At 41.3% G+C, this 13787-nt stretch overlaps 1 protein-coding gene across 1 annotated transcript in view; it reads left to right on the top strand.

Moving 5' to 3' along the window:
- Nucleotides 1–13787, top strand: part of ARHGEF28 (Rho guanine nucleotide exchange factor 28) — a 292201-nt gene that overhangs the window by 139516 nt on the left and 138898 nt on the right. The window contains exons 8-9 of the mRNA XM_053588797.1: nt 5651–5703; nt 6565–6625. Coding sequence (XP_053444772.1) covers nt 5651–5703; nt 6565–6625 — 114 coding nt within the window. The remainder of the gene's footprint in view (nt 1–5650; nt 5704–6564; nt 6626–13787) is intronic.

The following is a 13787-nucleotide window of genomic DNA, read 5'->3' as shown; positions in this document are numbered from 1 at the left end:
TATATATTATGTTCTTATAAAGGTAAGCTAGAGAAAAAGAAAATGTCATTAAGAAAATCATAAGGAAGATAAAATATACTTACTATTTGTTAAGTGGAAGCGGATCATCACAAAGGTCTCGTCCTTGTTGTTTTTACATTGGGGGGGGGTTTGGTCTTACTGTCTCAGGGCTGGTGGTTCATCTCGGAGTTTTTCCATATTGTTAAAAATCTCCGAGAATTTTTTCTATATGTTCATTGAAAACAATCCATGTACGTGTGGGCCTACACTGTTCAAACCCGTGTTGTTCAAGGGTCAAACATATGAAAGTTTAGAGCTTCTGTGTAATTGATAAGTGCAACCAAATTTGGGGGCTGAGGATATATTTTTTAACCATGACTGAATCTTTTTTTTTAATTCTTTATTTTTGAGATTTTTTGGTGGGGGATGATATAGAGGACACATAAAAATCTGTATTATAAAAATATACTGAACATAGTATTATCATATGTAAACAATTATCAACAATTACACTCCTAGGTGTATACTTAAGAGAACCCCCCGCCCAAAAAAACCCAAAAAACATATATTAACAGAAAAACCTGTATATGAATGAATGTGGCAGTGTTATATATAATAGACAAAAGGTAGAACCAATCCATAGATCTGTTTCTCATCAGCTGAGGAGGAATACATATCCATATCCATACATATTTTACACACACACACACACACACACACACACACACACACGTATAATGGAATATTACTTGGCAGTGAAGAGGAATGAAGTACTAATACATGGTATACTGTGGATGAACTTTGGAAATATTGTATTACATGAAAGTTGCCCATTACAAAAGACCACATATTATGTGATTCCATTTATATGTAATATCCAGAACAGACAAATTCATCAAGACAAAAAAAAAACCCAAAAAAAAACCAATTAGTGCTTGGCTAGAGCCAGGATGTGGGAGGTGGGTGATAGGGTGCTTGGGGAGACATGGGAGTGATTCCTAAATGATGTGGGGGTTTCTTGTTGGGGTGATGAAAATGTTCTAAAAGTGATTGTGCTTGGTATGGTAGTATGCACCTGCAATCCTCTCTACTTGAGAGACTGAGGTGGAAAGATCTCGTGAGCGCAAGGGTTGAAGACCCAGCCTGGGCACCATAGCAAGACCCTATCCTTAAGAAAAAAGTTATAGTGATTGTTGTATAGCTCAGAGTATATTGAAACCCATGGAATTGTATGCTTTAAATGGTTCAATGCATCAATTACATATCAATAAAGCTGTTATAAAATTATACAGAAAGGAGTCTATATCAAAATTTAATGGTAGTCATATTGATATTTTTTCTTAATCCTTTCTAATTTTTCTTAAATAATCAACCTTTTGTGGCTTGAAAAAAGTGTTGTAAGTAATTTGAATGAAAAACTGTTTTCAATTCTTTCTGAAATAACGTAAACTATAAATACAACAATGATATTCTAAAAGAGCACATTTTGGAGTTATTTGAGGGCAAGATTTTTTTTTTTTTTTTTTCTGATCTTGGTGTCTTTTCCCAAGCTGCTGTTCAGTAGAGACCATTCGAGTTTGTTCAACTGAATGGAATGTTGGGGCTCTGGGACTAACAAGTCTCCTTTTGACATTTCTGTAGATAAGTGTGTCATTGTTTTTCCCAGTCCATGTTTACACTGGACAGGCACAATGAATGTTCTTACTAGTATTGCCACTTTTAGAGAAAAAGAGTATTTGAAATATTGAAACAAAAGTTCAAAGTGTTGTAATAGACTCTGAATTGAGAGTGACAGGTAGTTTCTCCAGTTTGTTCCCTTTGCCACTTCAGTTCTCGGGCAGTTGAGAATTGGATTTGTACACTAGGATAAAGCATTGTAGCAACACATGGAGGCAGAGTGGTTAGTGTGAAACACCATAACATATGTAACTGGAGGGGAAAGGGGGTGGCTTCTGGACTTACAGAGCCTGAAGGGTGAGGGGAACCAAGGAGAAAAGCATTCACCTATCCATCAATCTGGCAGTTCAGAAGTTGTGATAATAGCACTAGTATTGGAAGTGTTTTGATAGTAAATGATTCTTCCTTCCCTGTCCTGATCAGCTTGTCTTGCAATCCACCACATTTTTGGTCTATCAGATGTAGTAGGAGGAGGCAAGAAGCCCTCATCCAGCAACTATTATGTGCCATGCACCTTGCTGGGCACTGGGCATATTAGTGTTGGGTTAAAATCTATTTGGCACCAGCTCTCCCAGAATTTATAGCCTATAGGGAGAAAAAGAGAGGCACTATGCCCCCAGGGCACATGGGGCTTCTATAGATGCCTACTATCAGGGTGTCTTTTGGCCTTTGTGGGGAAAGGCAGAGCAAAGTGGGAGCATGACTCTCATTTTCCAGCTATGCTTTTGCTGCCCTCAGATCCAAGCCAGTGGTGGACTTGGGGTGGACAGTTAAACCTGAGGGCAGGGACAAGCCAGTGGTGGACTTGGTGTGGACAGTTAAACCTGAGGGCAGGGACAAGCCAGTGGTGGACTTGGCTGGCTCTGGTCATGATTCTTCTGGCACAGCCAAGGGGTAATTAAAGGAAAATAGTTATGATTCTGTATTTTTGGTGTAAAGCTTTTTCTTTGCTTACACCTGGGCTCTGTGATCTCTTTGCAAAAGAAGACAGTAAGACTTGTCCACAAAGTTGAAATCTTTTAGGTGAATCGGCATCTTAATGAGACACTGGTGTTAACTTACAGATACTTAAACCTGTTTTACAAACCCTGTTTGTTGGTGCAGCGTCTCTAGTGAACCTAAGTATTAGAGATTATCTCTTGTTCCATTACAGCTGGGAAATAAACATGTTTGTCAAGTTTGGTAAGTCTGATTTAGAGGGGTAATCCTTATTTCTGGGTGGGCCTTGGAGGCAAGATTAATAGGCCTTTCAAACAGAATAGGTGGAGTTACTGATATCATTATCTGTTGAAGGTTGCTATGGCAATGAATGGTTTGATTGCACAGTGCAATTGGTGGTACAGCAGGCGAGTGTAAAAGGATCCTACTGGGGATGTAGCAGAAACTCTCCCAGAGCAATTTAATTAAATTCTGATAGAGTGAGTGCCACATTCCTTGAAAGTGCTAAGATATAGTTCTGTTTAATACTAGATGAATTAAACATGTGTTATTGTCCTGAATCTGCATACTGTCACAAATATTCATGTTTTAATAATTTTAGGATAAAGATGATAAATTTGAAGGTTTTGAAATGAAAAATTATAATTTTTTATGAAGACTTGTGCATTTTAATACAATTTGTGAGACTTTTTAAAAAAAGTCATTATAAGGAAAAATGTACATATGGCAATGTGCAAAGACTAGCTCCTGGGTCTTTCAAGAGGGGGAAGGAAGCTGGAACCTGACCCCACTAGCAGGTGTGAACGTATCTTTTGTGATTGCACACTGGATTACCAAGTGATCCTGCCTTTTTCATGAGTGATCTGAAATGGGTTCTGTTCTTCTGGATAAATACAATGTGTATAGAATTCTTTAGAAATGCAGTATAATTATTTAAGAGTTTCTGGTCACAGATGGCTTTAAAGGAATGTAACTTTTTTTTTTTTTTTTTGAGACACAGTCTTACTTTGTTGCCTTAGGTAGAGTGCCCTGGCATCATAACTCACAGCAACCTCAAACTCTCGGGCTCAAGAAATCCTTTTGCCTCAGCCTTCCAAGTAGCAGGGACTACAGGCAGCCATCACAATGCCCAGCTATTTTTATTTATTTATTTTTTTTTTTACAGACAGGGTCTTGCTCTAGCTCAGGCTGGTCTCCAACTCCTGAGCTCAGGCTATCCACCTGCCTTGGCCTGCCAGGAATTTAACACTTGACATTTATGCAGATATGCCTATTCCTTCGTTCTGGATCTCTTTCCTTCCTTTTTTTTCTTTTTCTTTTAACTTTTAACACTTTAGTGGTATCTTCTCTACTGATCCCAATTTTTAGGTTTCGAGTACATGAATTTCAAAGCAAAACCCCTACTCTTCACCCACAGGATGGTAAATACCATAGTAGGTGTTTTGCATAAATTTTTATGCATTTATGCAATGGGAAGGAAAATTTAAAAACCATGTGTCTTACATTTTGCCATTTAAAAGCAGGCCCTTGAAGGACCAAATTGGTTTATTTGAGGTTCCATGACCACATTGTTCGAGCAGATGTTACTCTGCTGCCACCTGGGGGCCTTGTGCAGGATGTGCATCCGAAGGCAGACAGATACTGGTTTCTGGGACTGTTAGCTAGGACTTTATGTCTTTATTCTTGGTTGAGAGTAGTTGACATAAGCTGACAAAATTAAATGTATTACCTTTTTATACTTTACTGTAAAACATTCAAAAGCAATATACTATTATAGAGCACATATGTAGTATTACTTCATCTAAAGCAAATTCAAAGTTATTGTTACACAGATGTTTAAAAACACATGACAAGCGGGATTGTTGGCTTCTCTGCTCCACCCTTGGCCTTCGTCATCTCTGTTACAATTCCTCGTGGAGAGCCATACAAAGGAATACCTCAAACTGTTTCTAAGCAGAAACGTGGATGAAAACTCCTGGCATTGTTGCCTGGTAGTAAGAAGGCCCTGGTAAACCTAACTTGGAGGCTGGAGGCATATAACTTAAATTAACAGGGGGCAGCAAAGTGGAGGAGGGAATGTCTAGTTAATGAACCTGCTGAGACAACTTGGGGGGTCCCCAGGGTCAGCGCCAAGCAGAACGACAGGGAAGGGGGATCACGGCGGGGCGGGCGGGGGAGGTGAGGGTCCAGAAGAGAGCCTAGAACCTCAAAATGTTGGACATTAACACAAATTTGGGGTAAAGAGTTTTAGTTATCTGCCCTTGCTAGGGATGTCCATCACTTTAATTTTCCTAGGCTCTATCTTGCTAGCAGTGGTTATTTTGACAACAGTGGCTCTTTTTTATGGGCAACTCTATTTAGAAAGAGAAAAAAAATCAGTAAAACCACAGAGAAAAATGCTCCCTTCAGTGAACCTTCTTGTTCATCCCAGAACGTCCAGGCCACTACTATTTCCAGGAAAACTTTATTCAGGAAGAGGACACCCGGCAAGCCCAAGGCCGCTTCCCACTTAGCCTGGCTAAAGTCAGGGCTGAGGGCTGCACCAGTGTTCTTGATTTTCAGTGGTGCACAAGGAGAAGCCAGACCTTTTCTACAATTAATCACGGTCTTTTGAAACTTACTGAAATATGTAGTATTTCAGGAAATAGACACGTGGGATTTTCTCAGGTGGCTCCGAGTCACGTCCTTACAGTCTGTGTTATTTTGAAGAGCCTTTGGTAGTGAGCTGCCTTCCTTTGGAATCAAGGGCATTTATTTATTTCATGATCTTTTTTTCCTCTCAGGATTTCCTGTGAGAACTCCTGGGCTTGTTTACAGCTTGGTTCACACAAATAATACCCATGCATGGGCAGGCAGTTTATCAGATACTCTGGTCTGTGGAGAGCTGATTTTTAAGAAGCCTAATCTAAAAACCCAGCTCTGTGCAGACAGCTCTTGGGCCACTTATTCATACCGGTCATCTGGTTTTCTTCTCCTTCTTCTTTCTACGAAAGTTCCAATCAGCAGATCCTGATGAGAATTATTCCTTTTGTAGAGATTATGAATTTGGTGTCCAGCCGTTCTTCACCTGAAAAGGAGGACGTAAAGGTAATGACTCCCTGCCTGTTTTCTTCTTTGTACTTCTCTCCAGAGTTACAGTAAAAATGAAGATTTAGTAATAATAAAAATAGGAAAATAAAAATGAAACAAAATTAGGTGAGCGTTAAGGCCCATTGAGAATAGCTTAAAATTCAGCTTCCTTTATCAAACTTTTATTTATTTTTTATTTTTTGAGACAGAGTCTCACTATGTCACCCTCTATAGAGTTCTGTGGCATCACAGCTCACAGCAACCTCAAACTCTTGGGCTTAAGCGATTCTCTTGCCTCAGCCTCCCAAGTAGTTGGGACTATAGGCCCCTGCCACAACCCCCAGCTATTTTTGTTGTTGTTATAGTTGTCCTTGTTGTTTGGCAGGCCCTGGCCGGGTATGAACCGCCAGCCCCAGTGTATGTAGCTGGTGCCCTAGCCGCTGAGCCACAGGTGCCAAGCCCCTTTTTTCAAATTTTTAATCTCTACTTTTTATTGCTAAACCTAGCTATCTTTTGAGTTGGATTTGTACATGCAAGATGATTGAATACACTTTCCAAAACAAATTTGTACTTGAAGTGGGATCTCTAGGGATGTTTAACAACAATAGGATTGCAAGAATAAATCTGAGAGAGAGTTTCTGAGAGTAAAATAACCTATGCACAGCTTTCAGGCATGTTTTAGCTTGGGCCAGACCCTTTATTTTTAGCTTTGAAATGCTATTAATTAAGTACAAGACTAATTTTCTGTTTACATTTGGTGAGACATGCGATGTGTTTTTACTGATGTTTTGCCAGGTTGTTTTTCTAGTTCATAAATAAATAAATATTAGTTTAGCATATATGTAATTTTAAAAATCCACCTGACTTTATCTTTCACAGTGTGACAAAAGCTTGGTGGTTCAACGGAATGAACGTGAAGACCAGGACAGTGCTGGTTTTGGTATGTCTGAAATATTCTTTTTTCCTGCACTCATAGGAGTATTACAGATCCAGGTATACAGTGAATGGCACAAAAATACATATTTTAGTATGAAATAATTCCTTCCTGAAAACCTTGCCTATTTTCTGAAACCAGATAAATTTTCTTTACAACATCAATTATAATACTATGACTTCAGGGGTTGAGACTCCATTTGCAATCTAAAAACCTAAAAGCTATCAGAGCTTTTCCTGGGTGGGTTTATGGGACATGCCAGGCCCTCCCTTGTTATTCCTATGAAGAAGGCAGTTTCTGGGGAACACCTGAGCCACAGATGGAGAGATGGTGGAAGTGAAACTCCTCTAACTTTATTCTGCCTGGCCCCAGAACACCTAAACTTACCCTATTTTGATGCTAAGTAGGGACTCCTTGGAGCTGAGCCTGTGTGGCCGCCTTAGCTCATGAAAGAGCTTGTTCTGGGATTTGGGTCTGACATGGAGGTGTCAGGAGCTCCCTGAGCAAGGTGGAGATATTTCTTCCCGTGGACCTGGGCCTTTTCATCTGCCCACACATATTCTAGTTCAGACCTTTCTGAGGACATCTCCCAAAATCTCCTTTCCATGCATTTTGTATTTCTTCACGGCTAATTTGGACCCCGGACTCATCTCGTGAGCTATTTAGAGATGAGCAGAGTGAAGTGAAGCTGATGGGATTTTGAGGATACAGGCTGGGCTCTCAGCAGGCACCTTGTTTGGGTACCTGGGTGGTCTGTGAAGCCCTGTGGGGCTGACAGTTGGGAAGCAGGAGAGTACACACGTCCCCGTGGGTTCCTGCAGGTGCAGTGAAGGTGAACACACCAGGAACGCACACATGCGCCGTGCAGCCCTAGGAGTCCCTGGGGAAGGTGGTGGTAGTGGTGACGACTGAGTGCTCAAGCTGATGTGACATCAGGGAAGACAAAGTCAGTGCCCAGGATGAGTTTAATTGCAAAGGCAAATAATCCGTGGAGTCACTGGAGGCCAGGGGCATGTGGCTGGTATGTAGAGCAGACATGCAACAGCAGTTAGGACAGTTGGGAAATCACTCAGTGCAGAGCACAGCCAAGAGGAAGCACCCGCGGCGGCGGTTGACGGGTAGCTAGTAGCCTGGCCATGAGCCAGAGGGGGCTTGCTGGGTCTCCGTGCATGAGGTCCTAGTGAAACTGGAACAGAAACTTAGAGCCACACTAAGCAAGGTGCATGCCCTTAATATTTTTCCTATATAAGGTAACAGTAATACTTTACTTCCAGAAGCAGGGAAGAGGAAGACAAAAGGAAAGCAAACATCTCCATATAGGTACTGTTGTGAGCCACTGAAGCCAGGCGCACGCTGTTCCTCACACACACAGGATGCCTGCCTCACGCTCCCAGGAACGTGGGCTTTGAACAATGTTTACCTGACAAATTGCTGCTGCTGTTGTTGTTGTTTTTTTTTTTTGGGGGGGGGGAGGGTGATTGGCTATTAAATAGAAGGATGATTTCATTTTAGGCTTTAAAAACTCACTCTAAAATCAAACTGGCATATTTGCTTGGTGAGAAGAAGTGCTATGGAAATTGTATCAACAGTAGCTTGACCTAATCTGAGCATTTTGTCAGTAACATGGTCGTGTCTGAAGAGATTTGCTAGGAGGGACATGAGAGAGACAAACGTGTATAGCAACTTTAATCCAGTGATTGATGAAAAGATCATGGATGAGTGTTTCTTGCGCTGACTTTTCTGTCCATTTAAACTTTTTGGATTAGTAAAGCTGCCCTGATTTATGCAAAGAAAATGATCATGAATTTTATTTATTTATTTTCTGAGACGTAGTCTCACTCCGTTGCTCAGGCTAGAGGGCCATGCCATCATCATAGCTCACAGCAACATCAAACCTTGGGCTCGAGTGATCGTCCTGCCTTTGCCTCCCAAGTAGCTTGGACTGCAGGCACCCACCACCATGCCTGGCTAGTTGATGATGGATTTTCAAGGGGGCATCAAGAGATGAGCAATAGTCAGGTGGTAAACTGGAGTCTGGAATAGGAAATGGCTCTTCAACTTCAGAACTCTACGTTTTTTACACACGCTTGCATTGCGCCCACTCTGAGGAGATGCTGATCTGTGATGTGTGAGTCTTTACTGACTTGCACTGTTCAGAACTGTGCAGTGTGAGTTTAGTCTGGCCTCCCACACTACGTCAGTGCTTTTGCAGTAGGACTTTCTGTGGCGATGGACGTATTCTCAAGCTGTGGCACCCAGGACGGTAACCAGCATCCACCTATGTCTGCTGAGCATGTGACATGGGACTGAGGAATTGAATTTTCAGTGTTGTTTAATTTTCTGGCTTTGGTTAGAGCACACCAGTGTTTCTGTTGTGCTTATTGACCCCTCAGAGCAGCAAGAATCATACTGGCCTTTAGTTCACATGCCAAAAACTTCTATTGGCTTGAGGAATAATGTCGTGGGTGGGTAGCAGCTGGTCAGTGCATCCAAACCAGTGCCCCAGCACGGCCTCAGGGAGACGCTGATGTAAAGATTACATTTATGTGGAGTCCAGGAGTGATGGCCCTGCTCTCTGTGGATGTTATAAGGACTTGGCTGTTGCTCAAAGGGAAGAGTCATCAGCTGAAGGGTGGAGAGTTCTGATTCTGTTGCTGTTATGGTGGAGGGCGGAACTCCTTCCTAGTCTAGGCAGGCCAGATGGGGGGAGAAGGCAAAGAATTTGGAGGACGTTGGTAGATGAAATGAAATGGGCCAATTCAGAAAATAAGAAGGAAGAAAGACTTAGTTCAAGTAGATGGGACTAAATGTGATTGACAAATAATATCAAAACGATAAGTGGAAGTAAAATCAACAGTGGGCGGGAGAGACTGCCGTGCTGAGAAGGAGGGTGAACTCTAGAGGGAACAAGGGACCACCCATGGGAAATGCAGCGGGGTGGGTGCTGTGCTAGAATCCCAGCCACAAACAGAGATGCACAAATCATCCCTGAAGCAGCAAAGCTGTGAATGGCTTGACTGCTCACTGTCTTGGAAACTCAACTTTTAAGGAGTTGAATCTGAAATAATAAAACTGGGCAGCTTGGGTTAGAAATTAAGATGTTCAGCTAAAAGTTAAGCTCCTGCTTGAAGATGGTGAAGCCAGAACCAGTGTCTCAGGGGAGTTATAGGTGACGCATCTTCTCCCTCAGCAGGTGACATTCCATAGTGTGACAAGGTTGTGGGTGACGGGCTGGATGTAGTGATGCTTATACCAAAGCTGATTTTCCTCCAATAATTTATCACCCACGGTTTACATTGGACTAAAGATTGTATCTGATCAGAGATATTCTTTAACATTTTGGGCCACTTCATTGCTATTATTGCTTATTACTTATGTGTCATAAGAGGTGGGTGTTGGGACTGGAAGAATGGGCTCTAGGGAGACAGAGGAACCCAAGCTGGATATCGTGTGATTATTTGGATGGAAAAAAGGAGGGATAGGTGAAACTGACATGTCAAAACAAGAACCGTGTGGGGTGATGCCTGTGGCTCAAAGGAGTAGGGTGCCGGCCCCATATGCCAGAGGTGGAGGGTTCAAACCCAGCCCTGGCCAAAAAAAAAAACTGCAAAAAAAAAAAAAAAAGCAAGAACTGTGTAACCTTGTCTTACCTTTCTCTGGGGGGAAGGTGGCAGGGAGACAGAGAGAGACACCAGGGGAGGTGAGGATGGACTTGCTTGGCATCCTCCTCTATGCCTGGGAACTCCAGGTGCCTTGATGCTCTGGGTGCGCAGCAGGGCCACCTCTGCTGCTTGGGGTCTGGCTGTCAGAGCATGGGCTCGGCACAAGTGCCAGAGAAGAATTTAAACATACCTTGCTAAATAAACCTCATGGAAAAAAATTAATCTTACAATTATAGAAGTAATAAATGTTTCACAGTAGAAAAATTGGGAATTTTAGAAAGACTACAAAAAGCGAATTCTTATAATTTGCCCACCTCGAGGCAGTGACTGTCAAAGTTGTACATGTCTCCTCCTAGCACTTTTCCTTTGCATTCATTGTTTTTACATAGTTATGATCATGAAAACAAGAGAATTTTTGTCCTGTGTTTTCATTTAACATTATAGACTATCAGGAAGTTTTAGAAAATGGCTTAAAATCATGCTGTATATTTTTATCTAAAGGACATGGGTTACTTTAGTAAAAAGAAAAGGAAAATAGCATCTACCCTCCCCGTAAGTCTTTATTACCCCACAAGCCCCCTTTTATAATATATATTGTTGATTTTATAGAGCAGCCTGATCAGTGTATGCAGGAGTCCAAAAACAGCTGTGCTTTAATGCTTTGGGCCACCTCCTTGATACTATCACTTACTAGTGATACGTAACATTAGAAAAGAAAACCTGTTGGTAGGTGTTGGGACCAGAAGGGTTGTCCCTAGGACAGATGAACCAAAACTGGATGTGGAAGGAAACTTTATTTAATACCGAAAAGAAAAGGGAAGAAACAAACAGAAAAGAAAAGAAAGGAAAAACAACAACAAAGAAGGGCAGGGCCTGTGGCTCAGTGAGTAGGGCACCGGCCCAATATACCAAGGGTGGCGGGTTTGAACCCAGCCCCGGCCAAACTGCAACAAAAAATAGCCGTGCGTTGTGGCGGGCGCCTGTAGTCCCAGCTGCTCGGGAGGCTGAGGCAAGAGAATCGCGTAAGGCCAGGAGTTGGAGGTTGCTGTGAGCTGTGTGATGCCACAACACTCTACCGGGGGCTATAAAGTGAGACTCTGTCAGAAAAAAACAGAAAAACAAAAACAACAACAACAAAGAAAAGCAAACTAATTGGGAAGAAAAGGAAACAGAAACAGACAGAAACAAACAGTAGGATCTGAGGTTCGGATTTTTCAGCCTGGAAGATGCAGACCTTTCATGACTACAGACAAGACCCAGGGGGAAAAACAAAGTTCCCTGGGCTTCCACAGGAAGAGCAGGAAAAAAATCTGTAAAGGAAACTGGTAGTAAGTGACTAGAGGTCCAAAGGAAGAGCCCCTCCGGAATAAAATGGTAGGCAGTTCCTAAACAGGTTTTCAAGATCTCCACTTGAGGGCATGTCTGGGCGAGGTACAGGCACATGGATTCTGTTGTGAGCTGGATGGAGTCAGTGCAGTCAACACTGCTGGTTACGCAGACAACCAAATAAGTGGAACTAACGAAGTTGGTTTCTCTTTCTTCTTATATTAACGAAAAGTTTAGAAATGGAATTAATGTTACTAAGCTGTAAATACTTAGAAAACAGCATTTTGCAAAGTCACCTGTGAAAATACAGTTGTGAAATGGTTTCAAAGAGGAGCTTAAGCATGGAATCTTAAGAGCTGGAGCCCATGTGGGTGGAAGGTGACCCTCTATGGGCTGTTACTCAACACAGGCATATCTACATGGAAACCTCAAGAATGTTTCGTGGAATGTGATGGAAAATGGGGGGCGGGAGGGAGATCCTTAATAGAGCTCTTACCCTTCTGAAAAATACATTTTCAAACCTAATTTTGGCATATTTCTCTCTCTGTGTCCCAGGCTACAGAAGCTTGTATTACAATCCCTTTTCTTTTCTTTTTCTTTTTCTTTTTTTTGGGGGTTGGAGGCGGAGGTCATCTCTCTATCACAAACTAAAGCTTAGCAGTGATTTGGTTTTGAAGTAAGGGGGTCAGAGATGGTGTAGTGTCCCAAGAAGCCCATCAGGCATGCTAAGTTATTTGTGTAAGTTCTGTCTCGAATTTTATTCTTTATATTCACTTCAATGAAATTTTCTTCTCGTGGTTGTTGAGGTTTTAAAAATTCCTTTTGGTAGAAAAAAATTGCTGACTTATTGGAATGCTGCTGACTGTTAGGAGCTCAATTTGGTTCTCTTATCGAGTGTGTTCAGCCTTCAATATTTGTGGCTTCATGGTTTGGGTAAAATTCTCCCAGTGGAATGTAAATGAAGTATTTTTCTCTAAATGAGACATTGGAGTATTTATTGACAGACTTTTATCCTATAAATTAAGGAGAATATTTGGTAAAGGGCAGTGTTTCATCCGTGACAATTATTCAATTCAATTAAGTATAAAACAAAGAGAAGAGGTTTATATGTCATGTAGACTAGGAAACAGGAAGAAACTAAAGCATGAAGGTGTATAGTCATCTTCTTATCTTTGCTTCTAACGAAAAGATTATGTTAAATTATAAGTTCCAAGTCTAGGATGCTGTCTGGTGGTAGTAATGGGCTAAGGTTCTGCCTATGTAACATAAAAAAGAGCCACATGAGAATCAGTTCAGATTAGGAGTTGCTAATCCAAGCACTCTGTTATCCGGGGTTCTAAACTCTCCCTGCACATTGGAATTGTCATGGTGCTTTAAGAAAACTGACGTTCAGTCCCACCCCCAGAGGAGGCTGATTTAGTTGGTTTGGAATGTAAGCTGAGCAATTCCCAGATGCAGCCAGGTTTGAGAACCACACTCAGAGATCCGTGAGGGAGCTCAGCAATGCTGAAATTACCCCAACTTTACTAGGTTTTCAGTATTTTCGGAATTGGAGAATGAGGTTCCACTTTTATCTCAATTGATTACAACTGATTTCAAAAGGAACGAATGGAATCCCGTTTCGTGTTAGGTTCACAGATTTTCAATGATTATCACTATTGGTATCATGGATCGGTGGGAAATGTGCAAACTTTAAAAAAGTATTGAAAAATTCTCCAACCACCTGAACTTAAATTAGATGATTCTTGAATATTTAGAATCAAGTGACCATAACGTACTGTCACAGTCATTTATTGGACTTTGGGGCACACAGAATAGGATGAAGGAAGTGGGGGTGATATTTACACTAATGTCCTGAGGGCATTACACAGAATGGGAGTGATATTTACACTAATGTTGTGAGGGCATTAGTATTAACCTACCCTTATTATGTTCTAAATTGCCTTTTTCTTTCATCTTACAAGCCAACTTAATTTCTGAAATGTAATTAAGGGAGGAAAAATAGAGCTGTATTTTCTCTGAACTCTGTTTTTCCTTCTTCAAGATAAGATCCTCATGCCCCAAATAAAGCAGCTTAGTGAATAAGTAAATTCTACAGTTTATATCCCTAAAGATCCCTTTATTTTGATGTTTAAATCAAATAATTAGATTATGCCTATCTTTCTTTTTTTTTTTTTTTT

This window comes from Nycticebus coucang, chromosome 1 (genome assembly GCF_027406575.1).
Source record: "Nycticebus coucang isolate mNycCou1 chromosome 1, mNycCou1.pri, whole genome shotgun sequence".
In the NCBI taxonomy this organism is placed as follows: Eukaryota; Metazoa; Chordata; class Mammalia; order Primates; family Lorisidae; genus Nycticebus; species Nycticebus coucang.
The sequence above is the reverse complement of the archived record's forward strand: the minus strand, read 5'-3'. Positions and strand labels throughout refer to the sequence as shown.